Consider the following 13,356-nt stretch of genomic DNA (forward strand, 5'->3'; position numbering starts at 1 on the left):
TTGAAAGTGCGCCAATTGGCGATGGTTCGAACCCTAAGTGGGGGAGAACCAGGTAATTGCTGAAGGGATTTGAGAATTGTGCAGAGGCAGTTAGAGGACTAGTTATAGTGATTATGTGGCAGATTCATGGGTTCAGGGCTAAATTGGTGGATAGGGTGAGGTGCAAGTGAGATGATGCCTGTCGTGCATGATCAGGAAGGAATGAGTGATTCTATGGCAGGTGGCCGTTGGTCAGAGAGGTTGTTCAGGTCAGAATTTCAGTGTGTAAAACAAGACGAGACAGTTAAGTCCTTGAGTTCAGAGAGCGGCAGCAGAGGTTGATAGGTATATGTTCAGAATGTGATCTCCTCACCAGGAAAAGCAACAATTGGTCTGTTAGTTAACTTTGGAGACGGTATGAGTAAGATGGTAAGATAAGAGTAGCGATCGGCAATGGGTGAATTTCCGGGTCCTTGTAGTCGAGTTACAGGTTAATGGCGATGTCCTGTGTTCAATTTGGAAACGGAATACTTCAAGGTTGCAAGTGTTGCAAGATGAAGATCGATTTCGAGATTCTAATGAAGGGAGGCAGTATCCGTGTATGATGCTGTGAGTGTGAGATCAGTGATTGAGATAAGGCATCATGGGATGTTGTGATGGTGTCCTGAAGTATCGGAATATGCTGTCATTAAGTTCGAATTATTTTGGAATTGTGAGTCGGAGGCAGATAGTGGGTATCAAGTGAGTATGGTTCCGGTGAGAACCCTATGGCTAAATGAGATCAGGTGAGATTATTCGGGAATGTGGTTTGTAGCAGGGAAAGTTGTGTTCGGATGTTGTCAGAAATAGCAGTGCATAGCTTGAGTAGGCGTATGCACCTACGCATGGCCGGTCCATAGGGCATAAGTTCATGATCGCGGTGTGGCATCTACGTGAAAATGAGATTATGAAGAGGTAACGGCTGGTAAGGTAAGACTGCGGGGAGCCGCAGTTCAGTGGAATAGAGCAGAGGTTGTAGTGATGCTACGGGGAGCCGTAGTATTCACGGATCAGAGAGGTTAGGGTGATGCTACGGGAAGTCGTAGTATTCATGGATCAGAGAGGTTGGGGTGATGCTACGGGGAGCCGTAGTACTCACGGATCAGAGAGAGGTTGTAGTGATGCCACGGGGAGCCGTAGCATGCACTAATCAAGGAAGGGTTGAGATACTGCGAGGGTGGTAGTACTCTCTAGTCAATAAGAGAATGTTGGGATAAACTATTCTATGATCAGAGCATAACACGGAAAGGTTGTTTGGCTTGGGTAGCCCAAATATATGAGGTATAGGAGCCTGATGGTTAAATCAGGGACGAGATTGTGGTTATCTCATTTGTCGGGAGTGTTTATATTGGATGGAATCGTGGTTGTTGTAGATGAGTGAGTTAAGTGTGGGTTGCGACTCATCAGTCTCGAAATGAGTGGTTCTTGGGGCGAGTGGTCCAACCCGGGGATTAATCAAACTCTTGAGATGAGTTTGATTTTAGTAGTATGCCGGGAAGGCGATATGAGGTTTCAGATTCAGAGAATGAGTACTTTTCTGAAAAGTTAGTTGTCATCTGGAATTGAGACCAGAGGTTCAGTGTTTGAATGGGATAGTGCAGTGAGTTGCACAAAATTCTTGAGCCTTAGATGTCAAGTGTCAGGAGTGAGCTGATATTCGAGTGTGGATTTTAGTGTTCGCTGGGGATAGCGAGAATTGGTGACTTGTGTGTCACCATGGGTTGAAACACTTGTTGTGAGAAGGAAGTGGTGGGTCATGCATGGATCTTCTTGGGAGGTTCAATAGTGAAAGTCGTGGGTAACTTGGTGCTCAGGGTTGGAAAGGGAGATCTGGTAGAAAGTTGAGGCTTGAGATTGCTATACGTCAGTAGATGATTCTGATTAAACATAAACATTTCCCTGAGTTCGAAGGCAAGGTTTTGAGAGTCTTTGTTCAGATGAGATTTCGATGATAGTGCAGGGGATGGGTTCCCTATGTAGCGTGATCCTTTCGCTCCTTTGAGCGGGATGAGGAGCACGTGGTGCGAGTGGTATGGATGATCGATAGCCGATCGATGGTTTTCGTTAGGAAGAATCAGAGGAACAATGAGTTGTCAGAGTTGATGATTCTGGTAGAAGGTGGCATGAGGATAATTCGTACGGGAGGTGTCCTCTTTAGTGATATTGGTGTGGTATGAGATCCTACGGTGGTATCTTACGGGTTATTGGATTCTAATTATGTGGGGTCAAGGAGCGATTTCGAGGATGGAATCTAATTCAAGTGGGGGAGAATTGTAACATCCAGATTCTTGGGTATGTATTATATTATTTATATATTTTGATTTAATCGAAGGGACTCGACGAGTTGGTGGATTAACTCGTCGAGTAGGGGCGCGATCAGGTGACGTGTTTAAATGAATGGACTCGACGAGTCGAGCATTGGACTCGCCGAGTCGGCGCTGTGGAGGAAAACCCTAATTGTCCGGGTTGGGGACCTATTTAAAGAGCCTTAGGGTCTTCAATTGCGGCTATCCTTACCCTGGAGAAACCCTAAATCATCCTTGAGAGCTTAGAGAGTAAAGAAGAGCCATCTTGAGCATTTTGGTGTGTCATTTCTAAAGAGAAGATGAGATTCTAGCAAGAGGGATCAGAGGGGGTTGATGTACTGAAGTTATGAAGCCTGGAGCTTCACTTTGAGGTAACAAATCAGACCATTTCTCCTGTTTGATGTTGATTTCATGAATCTAGGGTTTCTTAACAATTCTCTTTAGAGGTTTATGAAATGTTTGAGGTCCCAATGTGGAATAAGCCTTAGATCTGGACCATGGGAGGTCCAGAGAGTCCCTTATATTCAGATTTATGCAGTCACATAAAGAGTTTGAGCCTAGTTTTCCATTTAGATGGCTATTTCTTCATTTATGGCTCTAATCATGATGCATGGACGTAAAGTTTGGACCTTTACGTGATTTGTGGGTGCTAGAAGGATAGATCTACAAGTTGGTGAAGCAGATCTGACCTCAGAAGGTCAGATGAGTTTGGTCATGGAGGAGACTCGCCGAGTCCATAGGAGGACTCGACGAGTCGGATCAAGTTTACCCGAGTTTCGTGATCTGTTGAGACCCGACGAGTTGGGTGGGTGACTCAGTGAGTCGAGTGAGACCTTGTGAGGAATCTGATTACGCGTGTGGACTCGCCGAGTCCTTGTCTAACTCGACGAGTCTGGTCAAAGTTGGACCGTTGACTTCCGTTGACTTTTAGGGTTTGGTCAACCAGTGGACTATTCGGCCAGGGGAGGGGTAGAATGGTCTTTTACCCTTCTGGGAAGCATAGTACGAGACTTGTCTAGCCTTTGAGAGCCACTGTTGATTTAGAGTTATTTATTTATGTGATTAGGCGGTGGCTAGATCGGTATTTCGAGTTCGAGACTTTTCGAGAATTACCCGAGGTGAGTCTTCTCACTATACGTTACTTTGAGTGGTATTTATGTGTGACCGGAGGGTCTTATGTGCTCACATTGAGTATTATGTTATATGTGATATGCTATGCGTCATGTCTTTGTGATTTATGCTATGCGGAGTTTATAGACCGGACCGGAGGGTCCAACGATATAGACCGGACCGGAGGGTCTAACGATACAGACCGGACCGTAGGGTCCAACGATATGGAACTGGAGGGTTCCGCTGAGACACACTGACCGTAGGGTCATATTGTAGCCTTGAGTGGCGAATGTGTTGTTTGTGGTATTTTGGGGAACTCACAAAGCTTCGTGCTTACCGTGTTATGTGTTATGTGTTTCAGGTTCTTCAGAATCGCTGGAAGGCGGCGGCTCGATTGTACACACACAAGAGAAAAGAGTGATGAATACAGATCCTGGAATTTCATAATGTCCTGAAAACCTTGTTGATGATTTTTAAATAAAAAGTGTTTATATAGGATAATGTGCATTTTTATGAAATAAAAATGAATAAAATAAATTTAAAATTTTTCGGTGTTACATCTTAGGCACAACATGCTATCGGAAATATGTTCCATGTGATCGCATAGAGCCTTTATGCGATTGGAGGTTTGGTCACAACTTGTCTTTGAGGTTTTTTTGTGCCAAAAAATCATCTGGGAGCGATAATTCAAAACATGCAATCGCAGGTTGTGCCCACGCGATCGAAGGTTGGCCCAAAATTTCTCGAAATGGTATTGTACTTCATTTAAAAGGTTTGTGACGCGTTTTCGGTAATACATGTGATCATAGGTTGTCTACATGTGATCGCATGCGCGTCGTTTTTGCTGTTGGACGTATAAATAGACCTTAATAGCATTCATGTAACTTAAGTTGGCGATTCCAGAGGTACCAGACGACGTAAATACGATTTTGGAGGCGTTTCTTCTATGATTTCAATGATTTCTGAAGATCTGAAGATTATGGATCATCTCCTTCAAGTAGATTAGTAAGATTAGTTGTTTGATGTCTCTTTTCATTTGTCTTTATCATATTTTAGCCATGTCAGGCTAAAACCTTAGTTTTAAGTTCTGCGAACACGAGTACTTTTCATGTGATTGATCATTAGATATGGTTTTTGATTTGTGTTTCCATCTAGATTCTTCAGTTTTTTTCTTAATGAATGTTTGATTTTGATTCTTGTTAGTCTGATCACCTAGCTAGGGTTTTATCATCCCAGTTAATCAGTTATAGAATACGTAATTATGCTTGTCAACTGGTAATAAGTAACAGGTAATAAATCGGTTCCGTTTCAGGATTTGACTTTATTATAAACTGTAAAAATCATATCTTTACGCTTCCAAGCTTGTGACAAGTATTGGGTATTGTTGGGAATTTTACAAAGAACTTAATGCAACTTTTTTTTTATCTTAATTAAGAGCTTGTTTGATTAGACAGTAAAAAGTTAGGGTTAATTGAAGAGCTTGTTTTGGTTAACTAAATAACGTAAAAGAGATTATACTAGAGCTTGTTAGTTTTTCTCAGTACCAGCTAAGAAAGAACGCATCTCAAATAACCAGGTCAATGTTGATTACATGATTAGGAAAGTCGCAGCAGAACTGAAACCATTTTAATTATTGATTTTCGTTTAGTTTAATATCACTGCAATTTTAGTTTTTTAGTTTAATTAAAATCTCCCTTTTAACAATTTCTGTCTTGACTAGATTGTTCCTGATGCAAAAAGGCATTGACTTTTAGGTTGTGTCCTTGAGGATTCGACCCTGCTTCCATTGCTATATTTTTCGAGCAACCAGTAGTGATAATTTATTTGCTTAATACGTGTACGACTGCGTGTTAACACTTTCCTTCCGGACAAATGTTTTGTACAGGACTTACCTTTGAAGAACCTAATTGGGATAGGTAGAGAAAGGAATGGTATGTATAACCTTGAACCATTCAAACAAAACGAAGTGTCATGGAAGCATGGACTAAAAGTGAAATATGGCACAAGAGATTAGGACATGCATCAGATGGAGTCCTTAAGAAGATCCAACATTTAGAGAATATAAACACTAATAATCATTTTTGTGATTCATGTATTCGTACAAAACATAGTAGATTACCATTTCCCATAAGTTTTGCTAAAACTTCTATTTGTTTTGACTTAATTCAAATTGACATTTAGGGTCATTACATACATGCTTCTATTGATGGTGCACATTATTTTTATCTAGTATTAATGATGTTAGTCATGGTTTTCGGGTATATCTTATGAAAACCAAATCTGAAGCAACAAATTTTTTAATCATGTTTTTTAATATGGACGAGACTCAATTTGGAAAACGAGCCAGACGGATCTGACCAGATAATGAATCTGAATTCTGATCTCAACATATGCTAGATTTTTACGTGAAGCATGGAATTTTGCATGAAACATCTTGCCCATGCACGCCACAACATAATGGAGTTGTCTAGAGAAAACATCAACATCTTCTTGAAATGGCTAGAGCTCTCTGATTCCACGCTTCTATTCCAATCGAGTTTTGGGGTGAGTGTGTTTCTATGGCCACATACGTCATAAACAAACTTCCAACACCAGTTTAAATAACAAAAGTCCTCATGAAATGTTGTTAGGAAAATAACCCAGTTACAATCATTTTCGAGTTTTTGGTGTTTAGCTTATGCTCATGACGCTGTTGAGTAGGGGAGATAAGTTCCAAGAAAGAGGGAGTGCATGTGTATTTCTTGGATATCCTAATGGAAAAAAGGGGTATAGGTTATATGATTTAAAGAATCATAGAATATATAGTACGCATAATGTAATCTTCATTGACAATATTGTTCCTTTTAGAGAAAATTATAAAAATAATGTAAATGCTAATGATAAAACTTTTGCTGATGCCATAACTAGTGCATAAGTTTTAGTTGAAAATTTTGTTTCACATGTTCAAATTATCGAAGAATTAAGGGAGAATAACACTAAGACCAACAACAACGCCTCTCAACCAGAAGCAACAACTGCTAATGGGGACAAAAACCCACCAAGAAATGAACCGCCAGCTGATCGTCACCATAATGAGGTACTTTGCCAAAGTACTGATCACAAAACCATGTGTGACATCCCCAAAATCTCGGCCAGAAAAGACCGGTTTCATTTATGCTTTTTAAAATAATTTCAGAGTAAATCCTTTTGATTTAAAAGAGTTGCAGAATTTGTTCCCAAAACAAAATATGATAAAATAATGTTTATCAAAGCATTTCATCAAGAGATGCATTTTCATTATATAATCAAAACTCGGGATGTCATGTTCCGATACAGACCATAAAGCATAAACGATAACATTACAAGTCATTCAACAAATATATACATATACAGGATTGTAAACAAAACAACTCGATGATTCATCCATCTTATGCCCTTGCGCCACTTCCTGTAATACAAATAAAACTGAGTGGGTTAGGCTTGGGAGCCTGGTCAGCATATAGGGTTTTCAACCCACAATAAATAAATTATATATAATTTCACCAACCAACAATAACCCGATTACCCATTCCCGTTATCCTCACTTTACGTCCCTAAAACAACATCTATCTCAAGGGACCTAATCTAGGATTTTCATCGGGACGGAGATTACTGCTAAGGGGTTTCCTCAACAATAGATATCCTAAAGGCAACCATGAGGGGGATAGAGTACACCGGTGAACACATCGTTCACAACACCTACAGGTTATGAACCTGCTAGCGTTCCACAGGACTGTCTAGCAAGAGTCTGTGGTCGTTATCCATACTCCGCTGAATAACTAGATCAATAACAACAACATCGAGGCCTCTCATCTGTTTATTACACACCAACTATCTACCCATGTTCTACCCAACATATTAGTAGATAAAAATATATATTTTTATACATAGTTTAAAACCTGTATAGCATTTTCATTCAATACATATTCCACATAACAGATGAGGCACACCCACATAACACGTATTTCTTAGAGAATAAATCAGATCTATGAGATAGAAGAAAGTGAATATACATTCACACACATAACAACAAAATTATACACATAACACGTATTTCGTATAAAATACTTCATAATTATGCATTAGAAGAAAGTAACTACACACTCACTTGATCAGAAGATGATCGGACAACACTACGACTTGTAGAAGTAGTATTCTTCGGTAGATCTGGAAGATCTTCACAAAAACCGGGCTCCTCGCGGGCAGAGCTTCGGCTCGGGAATCGCACTTCTTGGGATCTTCGGGGCTTCGAAACTTGCTTCGGGGCTCGGGATTGATACCGGGGCTTTGGGATACTTCTGGCACGCAAAACGATGCAAAACGGGAGAAAGATGAGAGAATTTGGCAAATGGAGTCGGTTGCCCTCGCAACCCTTTTGTAGGAGGCTGAGGCCTCGCAGTACGCAGGGCGTACTGCCTTACGCATGACGTACTCCTCCGAAATCGTCATTGCATACGTCATCCGAAGAACTCGATTGCGAGGGTCGTCATGCTTCGCTGTACGCTGGGCGTACTTCGGATAAGTCCGGTGACTCCCCTTCGGATAATGTCGGATTTAATAATTAAATTTATATATTAATTATTTAATAAACTTCAAAAATTCATATCTTCTTCATACGAACTCCGTTTTCGACGTTCTTTATATCCACGCGTAGGTGAGACTAGGCTTTACAACTTCCATTTAGACCCCGTCAGCTAATTTTGACTTTACTTTTATTATTTATTTTTAGTTGGCCGGGACAGGAAAACTTCGTTATAAATTGATAACTTCTTCGTCCGACGTCCGTTCTTGCCTAACTTTTCATCATTTCGCTACTAACAACGAGATCTTCGATTCTCGTTTAGATCGTTTCGGCTAAAAACCGCTCCATCTCAAATCGAGTATTCGGGCTGCATACTATCAAGTCGAAACTTCAGAATATCATAACTTCCTCATACGAAGTCAGATTTGGGCGTTCTATATATTCGGAAACCTCGTTTCGGCCACTACAACTTTATGCAAAGATATCGAGTTTATTTTACACTTAAATTTTGACGCTTATTTTTATTCTTAATTAATCAAATCACATAATTAAACAATTAATCACAAAACACATAATACTCAAATAATACACTTATATTATTTCAAAACGGGTTACAAAGGTTAACCTAGACTATTATATCAACATTAATGACAAGCCCAGAAACACAGGCGTTACACCATGTCAAAATAGTTTGATGGTTTCGTTACTGATCTACCTCCTTCCCTCGATCTTCCAAGATTGAGAGAAACAATGAAGAAAGAAATTGAGGCTTTAGAAGAAAATACACTTGCATTTTAACACATCTTCACAAAGGGAAGAAGGCCATCGATTCAAAGACGTTTATAACATTAAATATATATCCAATGGAGAGATAAAAATATTTAAAGACCGTCTTGTGGTGAAAGGGTATACCCAAATCGAAGATTTAAACTGTTCACAAGGTAAGTTGATTATTCCATAGAATCGTGGACTAGGATTTGTAAGAATCGGTTGGGATGAGTTTGTATATGTGTAAGGTTTTATAGATATCTAAGTTATAAGATATATCTATATTGTGTGGCAACAGTTGGTTTTGTAGGTTTGATCATTATAAATTATTATCATAATAATATTGTGGGATTGAAAACCCTATGTGTCTCACCAAGTTTCCTAACCTGACCCACTCAAATTATATGCAACACAGGCAACAAGGTTAAAGCTGTTGGAACTTGTTTATGATGATGAGTGATTAAGAGACAACCTGCACTAGTGTTTAGGACCATTAGGTCTTTACGATGTAACATATGGTGTTTATTGATTATGACATGCTTAGGGTGTTGTATTTTGAAACATCTTTACTCAACATATTTTAATAAAACGAGACAATTTTCGTAAAATATTTTATTGTACTGGGATTTTCGCAAACAAAGTTATTGTGATTTTCAAAGCGTAAAGAAAAGTTTTTTTTGTTCTAAAAAATAAGGATGTCACACCCGCCCAACATACATAACCGTGCCCGCTCAACATACATAATCGGCCTTGTTCAACATACATAATGGGGCCTGCCCAACATAATGTACATGCAAAAGTCACAAAGACAGCCTCGCATTCTACATGGTATAGTGAGAAGTCTCGCCTCACAAATCAAAGTAGACTACACCAAAGCTACCAAGATCGAAAAGCTCGTACTACACACCACCCAATGTAAAATAAAAGGTTAAGCCTTGGTCTACTATCTAAACCTATCAAATTGACCAGAAGTCAACCTGGTCAAAATCAACTCTACTGACAACCGCGTCGTGGCAAGGTCTTGGTGACGTCGTGGTCTGCTCATTTTGGATGCTATACCGTGTCGTGGTTGGTCACACTGCAGTTATACTGACATATTCATCCTTCTATTAAGTTCTTAATACGTTAAGTCAATCACTCTAACTTTTTAGAAGGCTTCTTTGCATCCAAAAGATCCATAAAAATCCTAACTTTATGGACATGAATGTCTACCCAAACTTAGGTTAAAATGATAGAGAAATTGAACCAGAACCCCATGCATGACACCTAATCAACATAGAAGTCCATTTGAGACATAATGCATTAGGACTTCAATGGTCCATAAAATTGCAAACTTGATTGTGAGAGACACTCAAACTCCACTAAATGGGCTAATCAAGCTTATATCCTAAAGGCATCCACAATAGGGGTTTAATAGGAGTTGAATGGATGATGGTTATGATTGAATAGAGATTGAATGAAGTATGGGTGATGACATGGAGGAGGGTTAAATGGAAAGAATTGTATGATCATTGAGTGGTTGAAAGAGATTAATCTTTTTCTTTTTCTGTTAAATTCCAAACCAAATATATATGTAATCAAATTTTTATATTATTTTATATTTTCATATTATTTTTTAAATAAAACAAAAATAAAATTAACCATATTTTTGATATTATATTATTTAGGTTTTGTGTTTTTTAATTAATATATTTTTAGGTATTAAATATTTTTCATTTCATAATTTTTAATTAATGTGTTTTTAAGCATTGTATTTTTTTTAACTATTATATTTTTTTATTTTTAAATATATAATTATGTTTAAAAATATAATGATGATGATGTAGAAATCCATTAAACTTTGATGGGTTTAATGGGGTGTAGATGTAAATAAAGTTGAATAAGGAGTAAAATGATGGGGTTGGCTAAAAAGACAATTCATTTTATTATTTAGACATCTATATAGTTTTTAAGCTATTTTTATTTGTCGAAATTACATTGTTTTTTGAAAAAAAATGATTATAAGTGGTTATCTATAGGTTGATTTTTGATAAAGATGTTTATGGAGTGTCAAAGGATTATCTTAAGGCTGGAGGGTGTGGTTCGGTTTCAGGGAGTGCGGTTTCGCCACATAAGCAGCAAACACTGCCTCTGGGTGCGGTTCAAACCGCAGTGCGGCAAAAAATGGTCGCGGCTTGTGATTGGGTGTAGATAATTTGACTGTTTTGTGATTGGGTGGGGAGAAATTAAAGTTTATATTTAATTTTTTTTTCTTTTAAAAATAAAGTGTGGCACCACTGTTTGGGTGTGACAAGAAACCGCACTTTTGTGATAAAAATGTCGTAGCGCTTACATGGCAACAAAGGGAGTGCGGTTTCTGTGACACACTTCCTCGGGCCTAATAACAGCTCCCAAAACCATGACGTGACTACGACGTGACAACCATTTGAATTTTATAAAACTTAATGGAGCATGGATGCCCTAAATTATACCGAAACAAACCAACAAGATATGGCCAGCTACGTCAGTGCTTTCTATCATTTTTGGGGAGAAGGTAACCGACCAAAGCGACGTCGCTGTCAATTTGCAGTAAAGAACAACTTCATTTCCATTATTATGAAGTGGACGGCGATAAAATACACACATTTTTCTCATTGCTACCCCACAATGTATTCCTATTTATAACCACTCCACCACTGATATCATCACCACTCACTACAAACGTAATATTCCAGTGATCAGAGTACTAGAGAGAAACAACAATGGAGGGAAAGGAAGAGGATGTTTATCTGGGAGCTAACAAGTACCGGGAAAGACAACCGATTGGGACGGCGGCGCAAGTACCAGATAAGGATTACCAAGAACCACCACCGGCTCCGTTCTTTGAGCCGTCGGAGCTCACTTCCTGGTCGTTTTACAGAGCTGGGATCGCTGAGTTTATCGCTACCTTTCTGTTTTTATACGTCACCGTTTTGACGGTCATGGGAGTAGTTAAGTCGCCGACCAAGTGCTCCACCGTTGGTATCCAAGGCATCGCATGGGCCTTCGGCGGCATGATCTTCGCACTCGTCTATTGCACAGCCGGAATCTCAGGTATATCACTTTCTAACAAAAGAATTAATCTTTATTAATTATTCGGAGTAATTAACAATGAATTTGCAGGCGGGCATATTAATCCGGCGGTGACATTTGGGTTGTTTCTGGCGAGAAAACTGTCGTTGACCAGGGCGTTGTACTACATGGTGATGCAGTGTCTTGGCGCCATCTGCGGCGCCGGTGTCGTTAAGGGGTTCGAAGGAAGCAAACAGTATAAGCTACTCGGCGGTGGCGCAAACACGATCGCACACGGTTACACCAAGGGCGACGGCCTCGGTGCTGAAATCATCGGCACATTTGTCCTCGTTTACACTGTATTCTCCGCCACCGACGCCAAGCGCAGCGCCCGAGACTCCCATGTTCCGGTACGAACTAGTTCAACTCTTAAATCAATCTTCTAATAAAGACAACGATTTGAAAATGGGTTTTGTGTTGATTTTTCAGATATTGGCGCCGTTGCCAATTGGGTTCGCCGTGTTTTTGGTGCACTTGGCCACCATTCCGATCACCGGAACTGGAATTAACCCGGCAAGGAGCTTGGGAGCTGCCATTATTTTTAACCAGGACCACGCATGGAATGATCACGTAAGTATTCCACCTCCGTTTATATAAATGTTGATTTAAATACAAGATCATATGAATAATGTTTTGATAAAGATTTGTTCTTTTTGTGTTTGTGGGAATGCAGTGGGTATTCTGGGTCGGACCTTTCATCGGAGCAGCACTTGCGGCATTGTACCACGTAGTGGTGATCAGGGCCATCCCATTCAAGAACAAATGAGGAAGACGACGATCCTTTTGTTTTTTTGTTTTTGTTTGTAAAATGTATGTAGTAGTTGTAGTGGTTTCCTTTGTTTTTCTAATAATTCCATAAGAATCCATTTGAGGATTGAGGTGGATGAGTCTCTCTGGGGTTCCACATCAAAGTATTTGTGGAATTATCTTGTACTTTTCTGTAAATTCATTCTCTAAGCTGTTGGAATACTTATCTTCATGTACGAATTGTTTAGATGTATGCTTATCTCTATTTTAAATTGGTCTTTATCTTTTGTTTGGTATATAAACAACTATAATCGTTTTCTTCTCATCAATGAGAAACGTAGCTTTTTTTTATTCTTCTCTGCCAAGTTTCACATAGTATAAGAACGGGTCTGATAATACCTAAGCCATGACAGGACCTGTTGACGCATCTTCATCAAAGACACATTGATATCATGTCTCATGTCTCGGGTCTGGTCTTCGTCACCCCGGTTGATCATCCTCGCCGGAATTTTGATGGAGAAAACTTACTCCATGACAGTAATTACAGTGACTAGTAATTACAGTGATTGGCAAAATGAGATGACAAATGCATTAATTGTTTGCCAAAAACAAGTTTGGTTTCGTTGATGGCACAATGTCGATGCCAAAAGATTCTGATGAATTGGAGGAGATGCAATGCAATGGTACGAGGATGACTTGTGAGTTCAATGGAGAAAGATATCAAGAGCAGTGTAAATTATGCAGCTATTGCACACGACATTTGGGTGGATCTTGAAG

General features: G+C 39.4%; 1 protein-coding gene across 1 annotated transcript; it reads left to right on the forward strand.

The window, feature by feature from the left end:
- The first annotated feature begins 11,429 nt into the window (after window positions 1-11,429).
- Window positions 11,430-12,815, forward strand: LOC111901322 (aquaporin PIP1-1). Its single transcript, XM_023897178.3, has 4 exons — window positions 11,430-11,814; window positions 11,884-12,182; window positions 12,262-12,402; window positions 12,506-12,815. The coding sequence occupies exons 1-4, from the start codon at window positions 11,484-11,486 to the stop codon at window positions 12,596-12,598; spliced, it is 864 nt and encodes a 287-aa protein (XP_023752946.1). The 5' UTR covers window positions 11,430-11,483; the 3' UTR covers window positions 12,599-12,815.
- The last annotated feature ends 541 nt before the right edge of the window (window positions 12,816-13,356 follow it).

Source organism: Lactuca sativa, chromosome 2 (assembly GCF_002870075.4).
Source record: "Lactuca sativa cultivar Salinas chromosome 2, Lsat_Salinas_v11, whole genome shotgun sequence".
In the NCBI taxonomy this organism is placed as follows: domain Eukaryota; kingdom Viridiplantae; phylum Streptophyta; class Magnoliopsida; order Asterales; family Asteraceae; genus Lactuca; species Lactuca sativa.

Excerpts from the sequence above, each read along its gene's own strand:
- LOC111901322 (XM_023897178.3), top strand. The coding sequence starts at position 11,484 with ATGGAGGGAAAGGAAGAGGATGTTTATCTGGGAGCTAACAAGTACCGG. Across the intron at positions 11,815-11,883 it reads TTGCACAGCCGGAATCTCAG|GCGGGCATATTAATCCGGCG; the intron begins GTATATCACTTT and ends ATGAATTTGCAG. Across the intron at positions 12,403-12,505 it reads ACCACGCATGGAATGATCAC|TGGGTATTCTGGGTCGGACC; the intron begins GTAAGTATTCCA and ends GTGGGAATGCAG.